The sequence below is a fragment of the Musca domestica genome, unplaced genomic scaffold (genome assembly GCF_030504385.1).
Source record: "Musca domestica strain aabys unplaced genomic scaffold, Musca_domestica.polishedcontigs.V.1.1 9, whole genome shotgun sequence".
NCBI lineage: Eukaryota > Metazoa > Arthropoda > Insecta > Diptera > Muscidae > Musca > Musca domestica.
The window spans coordinates 17,515,344-17,540,956 of NW_026712435.1; the positions used below are offsets into that span (position 1 = coordinate 17,515,344).

The 25,613-nt window shown below is 37.4% G+C and overlaps 2 protein-coding genes across 2 annotated transcripts in view; both read left to right on the top strand.

Annotated features, from left to right (window-relative positions):
• LOC101892880 (uncharacterized) overlaps nt 1–25,613 on the top strand; it is a 45,515-nt gene that overhangs the window by 2,325 nt on the left and 17,577 nt on the right. The window contains exons 2-7 of the mRNA XM_059131638.1: nt 8,272–8,441; nt 10,967–11,495; nt 11,568–11,861; nt 19,642–19,853; nt 19,919–19,990; nt 20,149–20,277. Coding sequence (XP_058987621.1) covers nt 8,272–8,441; nt 10,967–11,495; nt 11,568–11,861; nt 19,642–19,853; nt 19,919–19,990; nt 20,149–20,277 — 1,406 coding nt within the window. The remainder of the gene's footprint in view (nt 1–8,271; nt 8,442–10,966; nt 11,496–11,567; nt 11,862–19,641; nt 19,854–19,918; nt 19,991–20,148; nt 20,278–25,613) is intronic.
• LOC131806896 (probable basic-leucine zipper transcription factor R) lies at nt 7,009–7,928 on the top strand. The gene has a single exon (XM_059131759.1). It carries the CDS (start codon nt 7,150–7,152, stop codon nt 7,888–7,890), a length of 741 nt encoding a protein of 246 aa, XP_058987742.1. The 5' UTR covers nt 7,009–7,149; the 3' UTR covers nt 7,891–7,928.

The window sequence follows — 25,613 nt, forward strand, 5'->3', positions numbered from 1 at the left end:
GATTTTGCATAGAATGAAATGTGGAATAAGTCACTGATGGAGTGCAGGATAGATGTGCCAAAGGGTTTTTGGTAATTCGAACTTAAAGGATACGAAAAGATATAAAATGGTATTAAACTTATAAATTAATACCAATTTTAACTATGTGAACGGATAAAGCTAAAGACTTGAAATTTGGTATGAAAATCAATGTTGGAATGTATAGGGTGAGATAAAACAAGTTAAAAAGCAGTAAGTTCGGCCGGGCCGAACTTTTAATAACCTCCACCATTTTGAACGAATTTGGAAATTTCTAAAAAATAAAATCCTTAAAAAATTCTGTTAAAATTTTAAAAATACCGAATATAGCCTTATATTGGAGTCTATACGACGTGGACATACATAGGCATTGTTTGTCATAAGCCATTAAGCAAATTCGAAACTTGAAATAAACGGCGAATAACGTAGCTAAAATCATCAAAATATCGTATATAAGGAGGTGCCGTTAAATTGGAGCTGTGCGAAGACCTGGACCAGCATAGACAATTTTCTGTCACAGGCTGTAGCATCTATTACGAACTTCAAATACCACATCTCAAACAACTTCAGTGGGTATTGTACCTAAAATCGTCAAAATACCGAATATAGGGAGGCACTGATATATGGGGCCTATACGAAGACCTGGACCCGCACAGACAATTTTCTGTCACAGACTGTAGTTCCTATAACGAACTTCAAATACCAAATTTGAAACAATTCCCGTGAATAATGACGCTACAATCATCGAAAAACCGAATATCGGGAGGTACCGTTATATCGGGGCTATACGAAGACGTGGATCTGCACAGACAATTTTCCGTCTTAGGGTGTAGTATCCATTTTGAACTTCAAATACCAAATTTGAAACAATTCCCGTGAATAATATCGCTAAAATCATCAAAATATCGAATATAGAGAGGTACCGTTATATGGGGGCTATATGAAAACGTGGACCTACATGGCCCATTAACGAACTTAACCTGCCTACTGGAAAAATAAACATGTGTGCAAAATTTTAGCCATCTATCTCAATTCATTCGAAAGATAGCGTGATTACAACAGACGGACAGACAGACAGACAGACGGACATCGCTAAATCGACTTAGAATTTTACGCTGATCAAGAATATATATACTTTGTTGGGTTTGATATCAGTATTTCGAGGAATTACAAACGGAATGACAAAGTTAATATACCCTCCATAGTATGGTGGAGGGTATAAAAAACTGCAACAAAGTCAAACGCCATAATTTCTTTTTATTGGGTGAGCAGATAGTTGTTGGTGTCCGTGGTTAAGATGTGGAAGTGGGATTGAAAATGTATTCTATAATTGTTTGAAAATTATTGGGATGTACCAAGTCTTGAATGGAATCGGAAGTCAATTTCGCTTTTCATGAGCTTCATGAATATTCAAAATTTTGAGCCTTTTTGGTGGAGGTACCAAAACGAGTGGACCGATATATTCCATCTTCACAACAGATCTTTTGTTAGTGGAAATAATGGAATGTGTGAAATATAAAGAGAGCCTGAGGCTTATTTCGATTTTTTTTTAAAAACGTTTTTGTTATTCAAAACTTTGACCCTTTGTGGGTTAGGTACCAGAAGGAATGGTCCGATTTCTACCATTTTTTAACAGATCCTGTATTGATAGAAATATACAGATGTGCCAAGTCTGAATGGAATCGGATGTTAATTTCGTATTTAATGAGCTTAATGGATATTCAAAATTTCGACCTTTTGTGCGGGAGGTACGGTAGGATTGGACAGGTATATTCCATCTTAACACCAGATCTTGGGTTAATAAAAATATTGGAATGTGTGAAATTTTAAGACAATTAGATTCTTACATCACATTATTAAAAATGACATATAATTACTAAAAATGTTTACCTTTTATGGGGGAGGCACTAGATGGAGTGGACCGATATTATCCATTTTTGCACCTGACCTAGAACTGATGCAAATATTAGGATTTGCAATGTTGGAGCAAAATCGGATTATCCTTTCTCTTTCTGTGCAGAAAAAAATATTTTGTGTTTTTTTTTTTGAAAATTTCGAACTTGTGTGTGGGAGGTACCAGAAGTAGTGGACCGATATATTCCATCTTAACACCAGACCTCGGGTTAATATAAATATTGGGATGAGTGAAATTTGAAAACAATCGGACTCTTACATCATATTTTATAAGAGTTATAATTATTCAAAATTTTGACCATTTGTGGACCAAAGAGACCTAGGGTCTAAAACGGTTATTTCGACTAGGCACGTTTTGACCGTATCAAATGATATATACCCTCTGTAGCCATATGGGTAAGGTATAAAAATGCGTAGTACTAAAAGTACTAAATGCTACATAATTTGGTATTGGGTTAAGGGATAGAATTGGAACTGGAGTGTCTGTAGTTGAGACTATAATTGTACTAAACGGTACTACATTTGGTAAAGGGGGAAATCAAAGAGCTAGGGCAAAGGGTTAGTACTGGAATCCTAAATTTTGATATGGAGGTAGTTATACTGTTCGAAAAGTATGATTATAAATTTGGCATTGGGTCTTAGGATAGAGCTGGAATTTTGAAAATTGAGGTGAACTTTTTGATGACGAAATAGCGGGCAATTTGTAGTATTTAAATATAACTAGTCAAGTGGATTTCAATTGTCAATTCTATGGCCTATACGTCAAATTAAAGCTACTGAATTTTACATTTGATTTATCCGCAATGGAATTGACAATTTAAATACACTGAATTGTGGCTGTAAAAACCCATTAAAGAAAGGTCTGCAATCTATTTTTAGTCTCCTTTCCCAAAATATCAGGCGTGAAATAGAATAATTATTTGTTGCTTGCATGTAATCTGACAGCTACGGTCAACCAATAAAAAGCTCAACGGCCAATGACAAATCAATTATCAAATGTAATAGAAATCATTTCACAGATTATAACTGATTTAAATATTTGAAATGTCATTGCCTGCTTTTCTAATTAAATTAGTGATTATCACTGCTTATCCGGCGGCGAAGTGGTTGATCGATGTGAAATTGTAGTCGAAAACATAATTGCTGACACCTACTCGACCAGAACTTGGATAACACCCAGCGAACCAAATGTCACAAGTCTGACACATTTGTTCAAAGTCTGAAGTTTTGTTTGAAGCGTTTGACCGATATATGTCCGACGATTATCCCAATCCTCCCAATTTGTCTGAGGGATTTTATGTTTGTTTTCTCTTCTGCTTGTTTGGTAACATTTGCAAAACAGGAAATAAAATGCAGTGTGTTTCTCTCTTCCCTTTCTCTCCCTCTCTTTCTCTCTCTCTCTCTCTCTCTCTGTGGAGAGAAATGTTACCATAGCAGAGAAAAATGTAAAGCACTATATTTAGATCGAAAACAACGTGCCAACCCGGGAAGTCAGGAGTTATTTGCTTAGAGATCTTCCACCCAACATCCACAGATTCATCGCCGAGAGGAAAAGACAGGAACTTAAGTATAATTATCAAGCAAATTATTATTATTCATGAAATAGAATAATAATGCCGCTGGCCTGGCATTTCGGTAGTCAATAAAAGGAATAGTAACAAATAGTTGAGTGATTACCTCGGATAACACACAAAAAGTTGAGATTCTGGCCGACCATATACAGGATAATCATCAGTCCGAGAAAATAATAAAGAATACCTTCGGTAACCTTGTCGATACAACAGTGGAAGAAATTGAAAATCACATGCCCTTTGTTGAATTCGGCAACGAATTCAAAACAGATGGCTCTACCATGAATGCACACCGATGAAAATGGATTTGTTGATCCAGACATGGTCGGATCAATTATAACAAGACCTCTACAGGGTGAGATGAAAAAACTCCGACCAATTTCAGACTGCTGTCATTTCTAAGCCACTTGTCCAAGAGCTGTTAAAATTATTCCAGTGACAGATCATTATATTGTTTACAAGAAAATACCTCTACAATTTTGGTGAGCATTTTCCAGAAACAAGTTATTTGTAATGGAATTCAAGCGTTATAGTTTGAATTCTTAATATTTCGCTGGAAAACTACAAGTGGCTCGTACCATCGCTCGTTACCGTGATACTGGTAGCGTAGCCCGACGTCAAGGAAGTGGACGGAAGAAATCAGCAACATCGCAATATTCCATTCGGCAAATATTGAAAATGAGCTCGGGGTAAAGCCATTGAAATTCCAATAAGTACAAGAACTTGCACCGCAACAGAAAGAAAATAAACTCAGAACTTAAGCGCCGGCCATGGTGATGGTGTGGGCCGCCATAAAAGCCGATTGTCGCTCTCAGCTCGTATTAATAGATCGTGGCATCAAAATAAATGCCGAATATTATCGCGAAAATATTCTGGATGGTGTATTAAAGCCTTGGGCACGCAGACATTTTGGCCGCAAATCTTGGACATTCCAACAGGACTCAGCATCATTGCACTCAGCACGAGCCACCTAAAAATCGTTACAAAATTAGGTTCCTTGCTTCATTTCCAGCGCACAATAGCCAAAAAAAATTTCCGGATAGCAAGTTTGGCACTAAAAACTACCAAAGTGTCGATCACTTCAAACTAGCGCTTCGCCGGGAATGAGCCAAAATACCGTAGAGCAACATTCGGGCTGCGTGTGACGGTTTCTTTGGCCGTTTGAAGGCCATAATTCCTGTCAAACGTGACCAATTCGAACAAATCAAAACTTATTCTAAAATTTGAAGCTATTTCCGACATGTTTTGATTTCATTCAATAAATTAAAACAAAATGTAAAATTTATGGCGTTTGACTTTGTTGCAGTTCTTTTATCGCACCCAGTAGACCGATATCCCTGATGTCACCCTTTGTAAAGCTTCTTGAACATCTCCTATTTCCCATCGAAGAGAGGAGGATACCAAAGGATTGCCAATTCAAATATAGATCAAAACACTCTACAATCCATGGCGTAGCAGTCTTTAAAACATACGTCAGGGATGGCTTCAAGTCCGAACTGGGTACAATTACAATTGGTCTTGGCTTGGCTTGGAACCTTTGATACGGTATGGCAAATGGCATATTATACAAAATGTAATCGTTTGGATTTGATTTGGACAAACCTGACGCATGGTAGCAAGCTTCCCCCAGGATAGAGTCTTTCGGATTAGAGTTGATGACAAACTGTCTGAAAACTGCTGAGACCGGTCTTATACAACATGTTTGTCAGCGACATCCCTGGACCACCTGTAGGAGGATTACTGCTAATTTAGGTCAATGACATCTTATTGGCGCTACGAGGTCGCTTCGGAATCACAGTGGAAAGAAGATTGAATGCGTACTTGAATACTATCCACAATTACTTAAACAAATGACCTCAACGTTGGAAAGTGTGTATCTGTGGTTTACAAAGGCCAGCCACTGCCTACAGCAAAGATCTTCCGGAGATATATCCCTACGATCAAGGTTGGTGATTCAAGGTATTCCTTCCCTTTTCACTTGGGCTGACATATCCTCGGTTCAAATGGAGAGTTTAAGGATATGGGAAAGAAGAATCTTGGCATCATGTTTGGGAATGAGGCCGTCAATTAATTAGAATGGAATATACAGACGACCGCCCAACAGGAACATCTTTTCAACAGACACTTCGGTTCAACAACACGTCAACCACTCCAAATAACTTTCGATCAGAAGTCGAGCCGAATATGTATCCAAAATTGAACGTTTCATAGGAATTTCGATTTGAATTGGGGGGCAAGAATCCAGCGAACCAAATGTCTGCTCAAAGTCTGAAGTTTTTCTGACTCGTCGAACCGACGTAGGTCCGAATTCTGAGAAATTTCTCTGAGTGATTTTTTCTCTTCTGCTTGAGTGGTAACCCAGCAATCCGCAGTCCATTCCAATTTAATACCCATCTAAATGTATGCTATTTTGTCAATAGGAAAAAATGAAATATCAGTCGTTAATAGCATAGAATAGCGTTAATAGCATAGAACTAGCATCCGATTTAGATGAGTCGTATTGCTATTATATTGTGAAACCAAATCCATATTAGAACCAGATGGTAATATTTTTTCCAGAAAATGTATATGAATAGACGATTCTTCCGAATTCGGTCCGAAAACTGTTAGAAAGTCAGCAAAACATCAGAAATGCGTACGATTTTACTTTCCAGTTCGGTCCGACAACTCTAATTTCCCTTCCGAATATTCTTGCGAATTCGGTTCGAAAGTCGGCTTAAACTTTAGACTTTCATCCGGCCCTTTGGTCCGACAACACGTCAACCATTCTCTATAACTTTCGGTCAGAAGTCGGACCGAATACGCATCCGATAATGGAAGTTTCATCCGATTTTCGATTTCAAGTTAGAAGGAACTTGAGCAGTTCGGTTCGCTGGGACAAGTACATACATATGTATGTATGCCATTGTGGGGTTTTTGTCGATGTGTGTGGCGTCGTGAAATACTTCGAATATTTGAAAATAGATTGAATGTTGGGCGAGATTTGTGTAAAATATTATTGCCGACACATACATACATATTTATTTACGACCCACTCAATTGTTAAGAAATTGTTAAAGAATAAAAAAAATTGTTATAAAGCGTGAAATAATTATAAATTATATGGATTGCAAAAAGTTAAAACAACTGAAAGTGAAAACACAAAAACACCAATTTTTCAAAAAAAAAAGTCAGAGGCGTAGATACGAGATATGTAGATTGGGTATTCAATGCATCCCTTGGCTGATCTTGCTTTTTAGAATACCTAAAACGGCAATTAAATAATTTTAAAATTTATTCCAGTGGGAAATAAATAATTAAAATTGCTCTCACCTTTGGGGTCATAGAAAGTGTTCAATTTACGCCCATGGCGGTGTTGTGGTAGGCGAGCGAATATATTTATGTAAGCGTAATTATGCATTTTCCAGTGCGTTTTAATAATTGCTATTTCGACTTAGAATTGTGTCAATTGTCCAATTTTAGTTCGGTCGTTCTACCGCTTCGTTATTCAATTCATAATTACAGCTGTCATCCATTCAGCGCCACATTCATTTCAATTGTTCGGCTCCAGTTCAAGGCTTAGTTGTAAATCAAACGCCTCACCATCAAATACGTGACAACTAGCGGGCGAGCCAACGAGTGACCATTGCCGTGGTGAAGCATCAACATGGAGTTCACATTTAATTTCAGTGCCAAAATGCTGTTTGACGATTTCTGTTTGAAAATCTATTTCTGGCCATTTCTTTCGTATTTGGCCAACATCAAGGGAATTTGTCCGGTGTATCCACCGCCACCGGGGTCACCAATACCACCTACATTTATACCACCCTACACCACCATTCCCACATATCAGCCAACACCACCGACATCTGCAATGCCACCTGTCACCACACTGCCACCATGTCCTGCCGTGCCTTTGGTATGTTTGGCGAATGGAGATCGGCCCATCCCCTATTGTCCTTGTATAGATCCACGACAACAAATGTCTGCCCAACAGCAGCAGCAGCAGCAGCAGCAGCAGCAGCAACAACAACAAATGGCCATGATGAGCCAACCCATTGCACCAGCCAGTCAGCCAGTCATGATGAGTCAACTGACCATCAGTCATTCCAGCAATGCTGCCGCCAGTCAGCAACCAACCCAAACCTTGATGACCGACCAGTTAATGACCAGTGACCAATTAATGGCTCTACAACAACAAATGAATGAACAACAAACATCCGGTCAGCCGATGACAAGTGAACATTTGGTGGAAATGTTGGACACACAAAGTTTAGAGTTACGATCAGCAGCAGCAGCGGCAAAGGCACAAACTTCGAGTGCGGGTTCCGGTTCGGAAATGATGATATTTTCCCATTTGCCAGCGGCAAATAGCAAAAGGCGAAGACGGCGTTATGTTGAAAATTAAGGATCCAACAGAAAAAAAAATGTGCAGTGTTTTATTGTCGAAATAAAAAACTCGTTATTTATTAAAAGAAATTTTATAAAAAAAATAATTTAAATAAAAGACTAGTCCTTTAAAAAAATTAAATCTCAATTGAGTTGTGTAAATTATTGATCATCATCGCCATTAGCTCTCCCATGTATTTACATCTCATGTCATTAATGGCTCTTTTATTGGGCCAACCATCAAATCGTGAAGAAATGAACTTAAATCGTGAAGAAATCATAGAAAACTCTACCAAAAATCCCACCAAGGTGGCAAAGCCTCCAAATCTAGGTGGGGATATTGAAACCAACTTTTTTCGGGAATATAATTTGAGTTTTGCCTAAATTTATTTATTTTTAGCCCAGGATTGTGTTGATTCCCGTTTACGTGCCGGCAAATGTGTTACGCTTGCCAAGTGTCCGGATATGGTTCAGGAATATTACGATGAAGTTCGCAAGACATCGTATGCAACAGATTTCCAAACTTTTATGAGTAATTCCATTTGTGGTTTTAATGGCATGCATTTTATGGTAAGTCGAAATGGGGGGAATTTTCAAGGGAATTGAAAACAAGTAAAAAAACATTAAATTAGGCCGGACCGAACCTTTGGGCAAAGAAAACATTTTTGTAGAAAGGTATCTGAATTCAAACGTGTTCTACTCTAAACTACAAATAATAATAATAAGACCGTTTGGATAATGGTGTTAAATTTTTCAAAAAACCATAATGTGGGTGAGGCCATTATTTGGGGGCCATACCAAATCGGAAACCTCTATAGACCATTTTATACTTCAAGGATTCTCATCTACCAAATTTGAAACAATTTCTTGGGTAAATTGTGACTAGGATTATCAAAATATCGAATATCGATGGGTATCGTTATATGTGCGCTATAGGAAAACGTGGACCTAAATATTCAATATTCTGCCACCGGAGCTAGAACTCATTATGAACTTCAAATATCAATTTTTAGGAAAAACCGTAAAAAAAAAGGTGGCAAAATTAATCAAAAGACTGAATATGGGGAGGTACCATGATGTGGGGGCTATACGAAAACGTGGACGTATACATACTATGTTCCGCCATAGGAGCGAAAATATATTACGGACTACAAATACCAATTTTTGGACAAAACCGTTGAAAATGTGTCAAAAATCATCAAAACGCCGAAAATCGGGAGGTACCGTTATAAGGGGATATACCAAAACTTGAACCTGTATACACTATGTTCCGGCACGGACGCTAGAAATCATTACGAATTACAAATACTAATTTTTATGCAAATCCGAGGAAAAATGTTATAAAATCATTAAAATACTGAATATCAGGAGGTATCGTTATATGGGGGCTATAACAAAACGTGGACCGTCATTTTCAATACCAGCCATCCTAGATACAATACAAATTGTTCTGCCAAATTTTGAAGCTCTGCGTCAAATAATGTGGGCTATATCGTGATTCCAAAAGACAGACAGACAAGCAGACGGACATCGCTAAATCGACTTAGAATTTTATCCTGATCATGAATATACAGGGTGAGATGAAAAAAATGCAACAAAGAGTGAGATACGAAAACTGCAAAACGCCATAATTTTTACATTTTTTAAAATTTTATTGAACGAAAGCATAAAATGTCGGAAATAGCATCAAATTTTAGAATAAGATTTGCTCAAATTGGTCACCTTGGCACGAATTATGGCCTTCAAACGGTCAATGAGACCGTCACACGCTGGCCGAATGTTGCTCTGCGATATTTTGGCCCATCCCCGGCGAAGCGCTTGCTTGAGGTGATCGACACCTTGGTATTTTTTAATGCCAACCTTGCTTTCCAAAATACTCTAGACACAATAGTCCAACGGATTGGTATCCGGAGATTTTTTTTTGAAGCTAGGAACCTCATTTTGTTACCATTCTTGGGTGGCGATTACTGAGTGCGATGGTGCTGAGTCCTGTTGGAATGCCCAAGATCTGCGCCCAAAATGTTTGCGTGCCCAATGCTTTAATACACCCTCCAGAATATTTTCGCGATAATATTCGGCATTTATTCTGATTTCACGGACGATTAATACGAGCGAAAAGCGACAATCGGCTGTTATGGCGGCCCATACCATCGCCATGGGCTGCGCTTGAGTTCTGGTGGCAACCGAAGGTGCACAGTTTCAGCTGACCTCTTTGGCAGGTAAACACGATCATTTTGTTTGTTTACAAACTGCTGGACAACGAATGTTTTCTGATCGGAGAAAACCAAATTCGGCAGTTCACCACTTTCGGCCAAGCAAAGCAACTCTTTAGCTCTTTTGAGTCTTTTTTTCTGTTGCGGTGTAAGTTCTTGCACTTTTTGGAATTTCAATGGCTTTACCCCGAGCTCATTTTTCAATATTTGCCGAAGAAAATATTGCGATATGTTCAGCTCACTAACCATTTTTCGGCCTCTGCGACGCGTATTTCGAGCAAGCCTCTTCTTTACTTTTCGAACCATTTCTGCTGATGTTGCTGTTTTCTTCCGACCACTTCCTTGGCGTCGGGCTATGCTACCAGTATCGCAGTATCGGTAACGAGCAGTGGTACGAGACCCAAAAGATTTATTTACATTTGAATGCTGGAGTGCTCTGACGATAGCCACTTTTGGTTTTCCAGCCAAATATAAAGAAATCACACTATCACGCTTGAATTCCATCACGCATAACTTTTTTTCTGGGAAAATTCTCACCAAAATGCTTTTGTACGCTTGTAAACAATATAATGAGTTGTCACTGGAATAATTGAAACAACTGTCGGACGATTGGCTTTGAAATGACAGCAGTCTGAAGTTGGTTGGAGTTTCTTCATCTCTCCCTGTATCTGTTCACTCCTTCAGGGACCTCCCCAACAAAGCGTCAAAATTTTGAATAATCGTCTCTCATATAAAATGTGAAATAAGAGTTCCATGCTCTCCAAATTTCACAGACCACTCAGGGTTGACAGAAATAAAAGTCCTAAAGTGGAAGTAGCAACAGCTATAAGTGATAGGCCTTTAGTTCAATGTATATTTTTTCACATTCCCATTTCTATTCAGATTTGCTGTGGAACACCTCGTACAACACCAACACCTGTCAAATCACCAATTATGATGCTTTTCGGGACAACATCCACGACAACTCCACCCGCTAATGTATTTCTGTTTGCACCTCTGGCAAATTACAATTCAAACATTCAGACTTCAACAACTGCAACACCTCCAATGGTCTATCCCGGTACTTCAAATACAAATCCCTTTGTTTTCCAAACACCAGGGCAAAATTCTGTTAATACAATGCCACCAGCAGCCCCAACTCCACCGTCCACGGTGTATCAGCCAATGCCACCTGCAAATAATGGGGGTACAAATGTGTATCAGCCCATACCGCAACCGGTGGGACCAATAATTCTGACAACATCCACCACAGCAGCACCAGGACAGAATGTCTATCAACCGATACCACAGCCTGGTGGAGCAATTGTACTCACCACTACCCAGGCACCGCCAACACAAGCTGCTGTTGAAACCTGTGGCATTAGTCGAGGAAATACAAATCGTGTTGTGGGTGGAACGGAAGCCAAGAGAGGTTAGTTATTGCTTTAAAACCCCTGCAAAAGGGTTTATATATATTTCATTCATTTTTTTTTTTGTTTTGCAGGAGCCTATCCCTGGATGGCAGCCTTGGGCTATCGTGATGAGCTCTCTCCCGGTACAATGAAATATTTATGTGGCGGCAGTTTGGTATCTTCGAAATACGTTCTCACCTCGGCCCATTGCATAAATACGAATTTAATATTGGTCCGCTTGGGCGCCCACGATCTTTCCAATCCAGCGGAAGCTAATGCCGTTGATTATAGCATCAAACGCACTAAAGTCCATGAGGAATTCGATTTGAGAACTATAGCAAATGATATTGCACTGATTGAAGTGGCGCCCAATGTTGTGATGACAAGTAAGTTGGGATTCTGGGATAGAGTGCAGGATAGATGAACAAAATGCAGGATAGATGAACAAAATGTGAACGGATCGAGCTAAAAACTTACAATTTGGTATGAGTTTCAAGGTTAGTTGATATATGAAGGTGGTTTTGGAAATGTGAGCTAAACGTGGAATTGTACTAAATGATGGATAGACAGATAGATTTAGAGTGAACGGTTGAAACTTGAATTTTGAAATGTTGTATTGGGATGCCTGTTGGTCGTAGGTTTGTGATAAAAAGGTGATTTTGAAAATGTACTACAAGTGCAACGAAAAGTACTAAATAGTACTATGAATGATACATGTTTGTATTGAGTGACCAGTGCTTTTAATTTGGTATTGGGGTCGCTGTTCATGTGTAGCTTGGACATATGGAGGTGGTTTCGGAAATGTGTACTACAAGTGCACGGAAAGTACTAAATAGTACTATATTTGGTACAATTCGGTATTGGGTGAACAGATAGTGCTTGCAGTTTGAAATTAAGTATTAGGGTCGGTATTTATGTGTAGCCTGGAAATATGGAAGTGGTTTTGGAAGTGTGTACTATACTTGTACGAAAAGTACTGAAAGGTACTATATTTGGTATTGAGTGTAGGGATAGAGATAAATCTCTGAAATTTGATATTTAGATTAACAATATTTAGATTAACTGTGTTTGAGATTTGGCTGTGGTTTGGAAATCCGTCCTATATTTGTTCAAAACATTACTAAATGGTAATAAATTTGGTATTGGGTGAAGAGATAGGGCTGGAATCCTCAAATTTTATATAATAGTCTATGTTAGTAATGTTAGTCTGGAGTTGAGATATTCAGGTGATTTTTGGGCATGTGTTCTATAACATGGTGGTGGTTTTGCAAATGTGTGCTACAAAAGTACTAACTTGTTCAGGGTCAAGGGATAGAACTGATATTTTCTCAAAATTTGATATTGATATTACTGTTGATATATAGGGCTTACATATGGAAACGTTAATATAGTTTTGGAAATATAAATTGGATGAGGTTTCACTGTGCAATAGTTTTACTAACATCCTCCTCGTTAAACTTCAAAATTAACGATTTTGAAGACTTTTTGATGCAAAAGGTAAAAAGTTTCTAAAAGTATATGTTGGTATTTTCTCCGAAAAAGTTGCGGACACTTACTAGTTGTATATATACTAGTCAATGCCGGCTATAATGTAGGAGAAATGGGAAATATTTATGTCCTCATGCAAAATATTTATAGTTTTAGTCTTATTCATAAACTTTATACCAAATTATGTATGTCCATTGTCAAACCCACAGTGACCCTTTTAGAAAACTTCATAAATTCATCTCCATTCCTACACTTTATACAAAATGTAGTACAATTTACTACTATTCGCACTAGGTCTTTTCCTATACTTTATACCAAAATTAGTATCATTTAGTACTTTCGTACACATTTCCAAATACACTTCCTTATCTAAAAACATTACCAAATTTAGTACCATTCAGTACAATTATAGTACGCATATCCAAAACCAGCTACTTCTCTCAACCACAAACACCAACAGTGAGATTCATATAAAATTTCAAGATTTCAGATCTATTCCCGCACCCAATATCAAATATAGTACTTTTTGTACAATTACTGTACACATTTTCAAAACTAGATCCATATCTCAAATCAAAATACCAACGGAAACCTCAATATCAAATTTCAGGATTTTAGCTCTACCTTCACCCAATATCAAATTTGCTACTTTTTATACAAATATAGAACGGATTCCCAAATGACCGCCAAATCTCAAGCATAGATATAAGCAGTAATTTTAATATCAAATTTCACATTTCTATCTCTATACCTTCAATCAAGACAAAATCTCAAGCATAGATATAATCAGTAATTATACCCTCAGCCATATGGCTACAGAGGGTATATATCATTTGATACGGCCAAAACGTGCCTAGTCGAAATAACGGTTTTAGACCCTAGGTCTCTTTGGACCAAATCCGTTTCAGAACATTTGGAGTCGATCTAGCGATGTCCGTCCGTCCGTCCGTCCGTCCGTCTGTCTGTCTGTCTGTCTGGCTGGCTGGTGCGCACGATAACTCTCGAAGGGAGTATCCGATTTGGTCCAAATTGGCTACAACGTAATATTTTTGTCAAACTTAGATCGAGTTCGGAGATGGGCAATATCGGTCCACTCCTTCTGGTACCTCCCCCACAAAAGGTCGAAATTTTCAAAAAATATATTTTTTGCACAGGAAGAGAAAGGATAATCTGAATTTGCTCCAACTTTGCAAATCCTAATATTTGCGTCAGTGCTAGGTCAGGTGTGAAAATGGGCAATATCGGTCCACTCCATCAAGTACCTCCCCCACAAATGGTCAAAATTTTGAATAATTATAACTCTCATAAAATGTTATGTAAGAGTCCGATTGTCTTCAAATTTCACACATCCCAATATTTATATTAACCCAAGGTCTGGTGTTAAGATGAACAATATCGGTCCACTCCTTCTGGTACCTCCCCCACAAAAGGTCGAAATTTTCAAAAAATATATTTTTTGCACAGGAAGAAAAAGGATAATCCAAATTTGCTCCAACTTTGCAAATCCTAATATTTGCGTCAGTGCTAGGTCAGGTGTGAAAATGGGCTATATCGGTCCACTCCATCAAATACCTCCCCCACAAATGGTCAAAATTTTGAATAATTACAACTCTCATAAAATGTTATGTAAGAATCCGACTGTCTTCAAATTTCACACATCCCAATATTTATATGAACCCAAGGTGTTGTGTTAAGATGAACAATATCGGCCCACTCCTTCTGGTACCTCCCCCACAAAAGGTCGAAATTTTCAAAAAAAAAAAAAAACAAATTTTTTGCACAGAAAAAGAAAGGCTAATCCGAATTTGCTCCGACTTTGCGAATCCTAATATTTTCCGTCAGTGCTAGGACAGGTGTGAAAATTGACAATATCGGTCCACTCCATCAAGTACCTCCCCCACAAAATATTGAAATTTTGAGTACCCATAAAGCTCATAAATCGCCAAATTAACATCCGATTCCATTTAGACTTGGCACATCTGTCGAAATATTTATATCATCTTTTGGCCCATTCCTTCGGGATCTGCTCCATAGAGGGTCAAACGTTTGAATAACCTTAACACTAGTCAAAATATATTTAGATAATCGAACATAGGCTGAGGGTATATCTCTGGCGGCAATACCGACTGATACTTTTTAACTTGTTTTAATATCAAATTGCATATTTCTATCTCTATACCTTCAATCAAGACCAAATTTATTACCATTTAGTACTCAATTATAATACACACTGCCAAAAACTATTACATATACCAAGGCTACACATGAACAGAGACTTTAATACAAAAATTCGAGCATCTCTGTTTACCCAATACCAAATTTTACCAAATACAGTACTATTTAGTACTTTTGGTGAACTTGTAGTACACAGTTCCAAAACCACCTCTTTATCACAAAATTGCCACCAATTTGGGCCAAATACAAAATTTCAAAATTCGAGCTTCATCCGTTCATCCTAAACCAAACTGTTGCAAATTTATTACAATTTAGTACAGTTCCCATACTTAGTACCCATTTCTAACACCACATTTCCAACCTTGATTCTCATACCAAATTTTAAGTGTTCACAAAACACCAAATGGCACGATTTTGTATCTTTTCGAAACCTTAAAGTTCGAATTTCTAAAAACCCTTTTGTACATCTATCCAGCACTCTATCTGTGACTCTCATTCCAAATTTCAGAACTCCAGCTCATTCCGTTTGTAGTATATTTAAGTACTTTTCGTATCCACATTTACAAAAGTCCATATTTACAACACCCTTACGCACCAAGACAAACTCTAGTGCAAAATTTTAAGATACTAACTTCAGCAATTTCGTCTGAGCGTTATAGATATAATTAGAAAATCTTCTGGGTTTTTTTTTTATAAAATATAATGCTTTCATGAGGTATTAGGAAAACGAATCGAAAAATCAATCAGGAAAGTCTTCAGGGTATAGGAAATCGCTAGAGGGTCTTCTGTGAATAGGGGACCTTTTAGTGTTTTCTGCCTTTAGCAGATTTTGCAAAGGAATTCTTCATTGGGCATCTTTATTTTATTGGTCTCTGTCAATAAACTATAGTAACTCCTGCAGTTCCACAGCATCCAGAAAAGTTCCAAGACTTAAGACTCTATATCTAGTTCATCAACATAGACGGAATTTTTATATCTTCAGCCTTATGGCTAGAGAGGGTATATATCATTTGATACGGTCAAAACGTGGCTCATCGATATAACGGTTTCAAACCCTAGGTATCTTTTGACAAATCCGATTCAGTTGATCTAGCTATGTCCGACCGACCGTCCGTCAGTTTGTCTGGCTGGTGCACACGATAACTCTCGAAGGGCGTATCCGATTTGATCCAAACTTGGTATATCCTATTTTTATTATCAAACTTAAATCGAGTTCGAAGATAGGCAATATCGGTCCGCTTCTACTGGTACCATCCCCACAAACGGTCAACATTTTCAATTACTACACAGAAAGAGAAAGGTAAATCCAATTTTGCTCCAACTTTGCATATCATAACCTTTGCATCTGTTCTCGGTCAGATGCGAAAATGGACAATATCGGTACACTCCATTAAGTACTTCCCCCACAAAGCGTCAAAATGTTGAATAATTATAACTCTTATAAAATGTCATGTAATAGTCCGATTGCATTCAATTCACACGCATTACAATATTTTCCTCAACCCAAGATTTGGTTTAAGATGGAATATATTGGTAAACTCCTTCTGGTACCTCCCCCACAAGGGGTCAACAATTTGATTAACGAAAAGGATTATAAAATCCGATATAAGCATCCACTTTTCTTTATATTTCACACATACCATTAATTACACTAACACAAGATCTGCTGTGAAGATGGGTCCACTCCTTCTGGTACCTCTACCACAAAGGATCAACGTTTTGAATATCCATGAGGCTCATAAAACGTGAAAGTAATATCCGATTCCATTCGGACTTGGCACATCTCAATATTTCTATAAAAACGTTGCAGATCATGAAGATGGTAGAGATTGGACCATTCCTCCCCCTCCCCACAAAGGGTCAATGTTTTGAATAGCCAAAACGATAATAAAATCCAAAGTAAGCATCCGGTTCTCTTTATATTTCACACATCCAATTATTTCTACTAAAACTATATCTGCTGTGAAGATGGAATATATCGGACCACTCCTTCTGGTACCATCCCCACAAAGGGTCAAAATTTTGAATATGCGTGAGACTCACGTGAAACGTAAAATTAATATCCGATTCCATTCAGTCTTGCTAAATCTCAATATTTTCATCAACACAATATCTGTTGTAGCAAGTAAAAAAACCTAAAACCGGACCGAACTTTTAATACCCTCCACCATTTCGAAGGAACTTGAAAACAAGTAAAATAGTATCATTCGGTTTTGCCGACAGATGTATACCCCCAGCCTTGAGTTATGAACGTGACAGATTTGGACTATATCGCCTACTTCTTGTACTTTATATGAGATAGGTGCACATTTTCGGAAATATGCGTCAGGTAACAGATATAGCGGACCGAAGTATACTTCATCTAATACAGATAAAATATATTGGTATGTGCAAAATTTGAAGGAAATTGAACATTCGTATCCAATTTTATGCGAAATCATAAATTCCGACAAATTACATATTCATACCAGAATACTGGTTAAGAGAAATATTCAGATACAGCAAAGTTGTTAAGAATCACCGACTTGTTTCGTAAGTTATGACAATTACAAGTTGCAGATCTTGTGTTGATGAAAATATTGAGAAGCTCCAAGTCTGAATAAAATCGGATGTTAATTTTGCGTTTTATGAGCTTCGTGGATACTCAAAATTTTCCTTTGTGGGGGAGGTACCAGAAGGAGTGGACCGATATATCCCATCTTCACACCAGATCTTGAGTTAGTAGAAATAATGGGACGTGTGTAATATGAAGAGAACCGGATGTTTATTTCGGATTCTTTCCTCGTTTTGATTATTCAAAACAGTCATCCTTTGTGTGGGAGGTACCAGAACCAATGGTCCGATTTCTACCATCTTTATAAAAGATCTTGCGTTTATAAAAATATTGAGACGTGCTAATTCTGAATGGAATCGGATGTTAATTTAGTGTTTTAAGAGCTTGATGGATATTCAAAATTTCGACCTTTTGTGGGGGAGGTACTTGATGGAGTGAACCGATATTATCCATTTTTGCACCTGATCTAGAACTGACGTAAATATCAGGATTTGCAAAGTTGGAACAAAATCGGATTATCGATTCTCTTTCTGTGAGCGATTATATTTTTTTGAAAATCTCGATCATTTGTGTGGGAGGTACCAGAAGGAGTGGACCGATATATTCCATCTTAACACCAGACCATGGGTTACATTAAATATTGGAATGTGTGATTGAATTTGAAGACAACCGGACTCTTATATCACATTTTACAAGAGATGTAATTATTCAAAATTTTGACCATTTGTGGGGGAGGTACTTGATGGAGTGGACCGATATTGTCCATTTTCACACTTGACCTAGCACTGACGCAAATATTAAGATTTGCAAAGTTGGAGCAAAATCGGATTACCGTTTCTCTATGTGCAAAAACTAATTTTTTTGAAAATTTCGAACTTTTGTGGGGGAGGTACCAGAAGAAGTGGACCGATATTGCCCATTTCCGAACTCGATCTAAGTTTGACAAAAATATTACGATGTACCAAGTTTGGACCAAATCGGATACTCCCTTCGAGAGTTATCTTGCGACAGACAGACAGACGGACGGACGGACATCGCTAGATCGACTCCAAATGTTCTGAAACGGATTTGTCGAAAGAGACCTAGGGTCTAAAACCGTTATTTCGACTAGGCACGTTTTGACCGTATCAAATGATATATACCCTCTGTAGCCATATGGCTGAGGGTATAAAAAAATCTGAAAACTACACTTAAATGAAAACCGTTATATGGGGACTATACGAAGACGCACACCTGCATACGAAATTTTTTGCCATAGGTTGTAGTACCCATTAGAATCTTCCAGTACGAAATTTAAAACGATTCCGGTGAATAATGTCGCTAAAATCATGAAAATACCGAATATCGGAAGGTACCGTTATATGGGGGCTATAGGAAGACTTGGACCTGCATACCAAAATTTTTGTCATAGGCTGTAGTACCTATTACGAACCTAAAATACGAAATTTGAAATAATTCCGGTAAATAATGTCGCTAAAATCATCAAAATACTGAATATCGGGAGGTGTCGTTATATGGGGGCTATACGAAAACGTGGACCGATATGGCCCATTTACGAACTTAACCTACCTACTGGTAAACTATGCATTCATGCAAAATTTTAGCCTTCTATCTCAATTCGTTCAAAAGATAGCGTGATTACAACAGACAGACGGACAGACAGACAGACCATCGCTAGATCGTCTTAGAATTTTACGCTGATCCAGAATATATATACTTTGTAGGGTCTATTATGAATATTTCGAGGAGTTACAAACGGAATGACAAAGTTAATATACCCTCCATAGAATCGTGGAGGGTATAAAAATGGTATAGATCGGACAATTTCTATTGGCACCTTCCCACAGGGGGTTCGAGATTTTGAAAAACGCAACGATCAAAGAAAGCGAATATACATACACCAAAACTTAAAAATAATCACCCATTCTCCCCTCTCCTCTTCCATTTAGACTACATAGCACCCATTTGCTTGCCGGAATCTTCAGCATTTCTCACTCAAGATTTTGTTGGCATGAATCCATTTGTTGCCGGTTGGGGTGCAAATAAACACCAGGGCATTACCTCCAACGTTCTGATGGATGTTCAAGTGCCAATTGTGAGCCGACAGTCGTGTGAGCAAAGTTATCGCACCATTTTTAATTTCGTGCAGTTCAGCGATAAGGTTTGCCATTCAGAAGCACAGCAACGACAACAAACACATGCCATAATTTTGATTTCTTTTTCTAGGTTATTTGTGCTGGAAATTCCCATGTGGATGCTTGTCAGGGGGATTCCGGCGGTCCGTTGATGATGCCACAGGTTTGTATGAACACACACACACCCAAACACCCAAACACATGTTTGAGAGCATCTCCATACATTGATGCTGCATGGAGTTGCTCAAATTCAGCAATGAATCATCCGATTCATGTTTGGGAAAATTTGATAGTAATTCGTTGTTTCATGTCTCTTTACAGTTGGTTGGCTCTTCGTATCGTTACTTTTTGCTGGGCACCGTTTCGTATGGCTACGAATGTGCGCGCACTGGCTTTCCCGGAGTCTACACAAGAGTTGCTGTCTACATGCCATGGATAAAACAAAGTATGATCTAAATTTTAGAGAGGGAAAGAGAGCGAGAGAGAGAAGAAGCCCACACGTGTATTCAAATAAATGTAATTAATATTGACATTTATGAAGTTGTGGTTGTTGTTTTTTTTTTGTTCTGGGGATTTGGAAAATTCGCAGCAGTTGGCAAATAAACTTTACTTTTTTAAATTCGGCCGGAAAAAAGTTATAGGTGAAGTCCCGATTACACACTATTGGTCTGTTCCAGGATTGCAAGAATGTCCACGTTTTAACTACGTTAACCGATTTTCCCTTTGTGATATCGAAGAAAATTGCAAAACTAGTAGATTCTTGTATCCTCCACTATTCTAATGTTGTCATTCCGTTTGTAACTCCTCGAAATACGCATAATAGACCCAACAAAGTATATGTATTCTGGATGAGCGTAAAATTCTATGTCGATTTAGCAATGCCCCTCTGCCTGTCTGTCTGTCTGCCTGTTGTAGTCACGCTAGAAAAAATTGAAGTAGATTGATAACATTTTACTCAAAAGTATATTATGTTTAAGGAGTTTTGGTATTGAAAATGGGCCATGTGATCCACGTTTTGGTATAGCCCCCATATAACGGTACCTCCCGATATTCGGTATTTTGATGATTTTAGCGACAATTTTCATCAGAATTCTTTCAAATTTGGTATTTGAAGTTTGTAATGGATACTTCAGCCTAAGACAAAAAATTGTATGTGCTGGTCCACGTCTTCGTATAGCCCCAATATAACTGTACCTCCCTATATTTGGTATTTTGATGATTTTAGCGACATTTTTCACCGAAATTGTTTCAAATTTGGCATTTGAAGTTCGTAATAGATACTACAGTCTGTGAAAGAAAATTGTCTTTGCAGGTCCAGGACTTCGTATAGGTCCTATATATCAGTACCTCCCTATATTCGGTATTTTGACGATTTTGGGTACAATACTCACCGAAATTGTTTGAGATGTCGTGCTTAAAGTTCGTACTACAAGCTTAATTAGGTAATGGCTTATGACAATGGCTTATGACAATATAACGGCCGTATTTTTAAGATTTTACCAAAACTTTTTTAACGGATTTTTTTTTTTGTTTTTGAAAATTTCCAAATTCCTTCAAAATAGTGGAGGGCATTCAAAGTTCGGTCCGGCCAAACTTACTGCTTTTTAACTTGTTTTATTTAAATTTCGGGATATCAGCTCTATCTCTTCACCCAATTCGTCAATTTTATAACTTTAAGTACGGATATCCAAAACAATCTACATCTTTCCATCCCATATACGGAATGCGATTCAAAATTAGTACCATTTAGTACTTTTCGATCAATAATAGTACACATTTGCAAAACCTTCACCTGATCTCAACACCATAGACTTTAATATCAAATTTCGGGATTCCAGCTCTATAAATTCAATCAATACCAAATTTAGTAACATTTAGTACTTTTCGTTTAATTAAAGTACTCATTTGAAAAACTGTTCCATATCTTAAACCTAGAAACCAACAGTTATATGACATTACAGAATTTTATCTCTATCCCTTCAACCACAACCAAATTTAGTACCATTTGGTACTTTTCGTACATTTCGTACAACCAACATGAATATCTCAATCCCAGATACCAACATAGAGCTCAAAATCAAATCAAGACCTTAATATCAAATTTGAGGATTTCACATCTATTCCTTCACCCAATACCAAATTTAGTACCAATTAATACTTGTCATACAATTATAGTATACATTTCCAAAACCCACCTAAATATCTCAATCCAAGATACCAGATCCTTCACCCAATACCAAACTTAGTACAGTTTAGTTTTTTTCGTACAATTATAGTACACATTTCCATACGTCAAGTCTACAGATGAACAGCGACCTTAATACAAAATTTCAAACCAAATATTGTACCAAATATAGTACTATTTAGTATTTTTCGTTTATTTGAAGTACATATTTCTAAAACCACCTCGTTATCACAAACCCAACACCAACAGAGGCCCCATTACAAAATTCCAGCTTCATAAGTACCATTTAGTACAGTTCGCACTCTTAGTACACATTTCCAAACCCCCTCCATGCATACCAAATTTCAAGTTTTTAGCTTTATCCGTTCACATAGTACCAAATCGTACTATTTTTATTAGGAGTAACTTCAAAGTTCGAATTTCCAAAAACCCATTGGTACATCTATCCTGCTCTCCAGCAGTGACTCTCATTCCAAATTTTCGAATTCTAGTTCATTCCGTTTTCCCCCTTAGTACTTTGCGTACCCTTTTAGTACTAATTTCCAAAAACCCAGCCTTATCACACGCCTACGCAACAAGACTGGCCCTCGTTAAAATTTCAAGTACGGTTATAGGTACGAAAAGTTTTAAAAGGTACTAAATATGGTTACCTTTGTATTAGCGGAAGCAGTAGATCTAGAACTATCAAATTTGGAATGAGGGTCACTAATAAAGTGTATGTCACATGTACTACAGGGTTTTTCGGAAATTCGCACTTTAAGTGTACGAAAAGTACTAAAATGTACAACATTTGGTACCATTTCGTATCATGTCAATGGTTAGAACTAAAAACTTGAAATTTGGAATGACAATCAAAGTTGAGGAGTAGGGTCGATGTAAGGAGGTAGTTTTGGAAATGTGTTCTCATATACACGAAAAGTACTAGACGGTACTAAAATTTAGTACAATTTAAATTTGGAGGAACGGATGGAGCTGGAATCCTGAAATTTGAGATAAACGTTATAGGCGGAGTATAGGATTGGGATATGGAGGAAGATTTCGAAATTTGTACTTATGTTCAAGAAAAGTACTAAATGTACTAAATTTAGTACAATTTCGATTTTGGTGAACCGATAGAGCTAGAATTCTGAAATTTTGAAATAATATTAGTATTGCATTTTAGTACTAAGGACTGTATGTAGTCTTGGAAATTCCTACTTATGTCTACTAGATGGTACTAAATTTGGTACAATTAAACTTTTGGGAGTTCCAATAGAGTTGTAATCCTGAAATTTGGAAATAAGATTTCTATTGGAATGTATGATTTACAAAATTTGGTACAAATTGGAATTGTGATGATCCGATAGAGTTATAATTCTGACATTTTGAAATAATATTAGCATTGCATTCTAGGACTGAGAAATGTAGGTAGTTTTGAACGTTCGTACTTATGTTTTCTAAATGGTACTAAATTTGGTTCAATTTAAATTTTGGGAAAACCAATAGGGTTGGATTCCTAAAATTTGGAACAAAGATTACTATTGCATTGTATGTACTTTTCGTACACGTATAATGCAAATTTCCAAAATCCCTTTGGTACATCAATCACTCACTCCATCAGTGAACCTTATACCAAATTTCGGAGTTCTAGCTGTACTGCTTCATAAAATACACAGGGTTCCATATTTAGTATATTTTTATACCCTCCACCATACTATGGAGGGTATATTAACTTTGCCATTCCGTTTGTAACACAATAACAATACCGGAATTGTTTCAAATTTGCTATTTGAAGTTCGAAATGGATACTACATCCCAAGGCAGAAAATTGTTTGTGCAGGTCCACGGCTTCTTATAGCCCCTATATAACGGTACCTCCCGATATTCGGTATTTTGATGATTTTAGCGACATTATTTACCGGAATTGTTTCAAATTTGGTATTTGAAGTTCGAAATCGGTACTACACCCTAAGACAGAAAATTGTCTGTGCATGTTCACATCTTCGTATATCCCCCATATAACGGTACCTCCCGATATTCGGTATTTTGATGATTTTAGCGACAATATTCACCGGAATTGTTTCAAATTTGGTATTTGAAGTTCGAAATGGATACTACATCCCAAGACAGAAAACTGTCTGTGCAGGTCCACGGCTTCTTATAGCCCCTATATAACGGTACCTCCCGATGTTCGGCATTTTGATGATTTTAGAGACAATATTCACCGGAATTCTTTCAAATTTGGTATTTGAAGTTCGAAATGGATACTACACCCTAAGACAGAAAGTTGTTTGGGCAGGTTCACGTCTTCTTATAGCCCCCATATAACGGTACCTCCCAATATTCGGTATTTTGATGACTTTAGCGGAATTATTCGTCGGAATTGTCTTAAATTACGTATTTGGAGTTCGTTATGAGAACTACAGTCTGTGACAGAAAATTATCTATACAGGTCCACGTTTTCATATAGCCCACATATATCAGTACCTCCCTATATTCGGTATTTTGATTTTATGTACAATACCCATCGAAATTGTTTTGAGATGTGGTATTTGAAGTTCGTAATGGATGCTATAGCCTGTGACAGAAAATTGTCTTTGCAGGTGCAGGTCTTCGCACAGCTCCGATATAACGGTACCTGCCTATATACGATATTTTGATGATTTGAGCTATATTATTCACTGTTTATTTCAAGTTTCGAATTTGAATATGGTAATGGCTTATGACAAACAATGCCTATGTAGGTCCACGTCGTATAGACCCCAATATTTACGGATATATTTGGTATTTTTAAAATTTTAACAGAATTTTTTAAGAATTTTATTTTTTGAAAATTTCTAAATTCGTTTCAAATGTAGGAGGGTATTCAAAGTTCGGCCCGGCCGAATTTACTGCTTTTTAACTAGTTATACTTTTCGTACTGACCTAGTACAAATTTCCAAACACCCAGCCTTATCTGACCCCTTCGGACCAAGAGTGACCCTCACCCAAAATTTCAAGATTTTAGATTTTAGATTTTATTTTTTTTACTGTTTTAATATAGATTGCTAGATTTTCCCGGCGCCTCAACCGCTCTCAAAAGCATGTACAGAGTATTTTTCACAAGAGTTGTCTCTGGAAATGTGTACTACACGTGCACGAAAGTATAATCTTATCTAACTCCCGTTTTGAGTCACAAGGTTGTTCCCTACCCCAACCGATAATTGTTCTCGGTGTATTTTATTTTAAAACATTTGAACTGGAAATCATAATAATATAAACGGTGTTATCAGCGATTAAAAGTTACCCACCAAAAAAAAACCGGTAAAAAATCCGCACAACCCATTAAAGTAGAGATTATGTGATAATGACATTTAGCCATTTCATATGTGCATCATTTTGTTTCAGCGTTGTTGTTGTTGTTGTTGTTTTTGCCATTTTACTAGAATCTAACAAATTCAAATAAAACAGCAAGTTCGTTTTGAGGAGGAGGAGGAGGGTTGGTCGTATGTAATATATAATCAACACGATTTTTGCAAATAATAAAAAAACAATATTTCTATTAAATCACTCTCCGGGGTTAAAATCGCATCAGACACCAGTTCGACGACATTGGTAGTTGGCTGTTGGGAATTTATTTAGT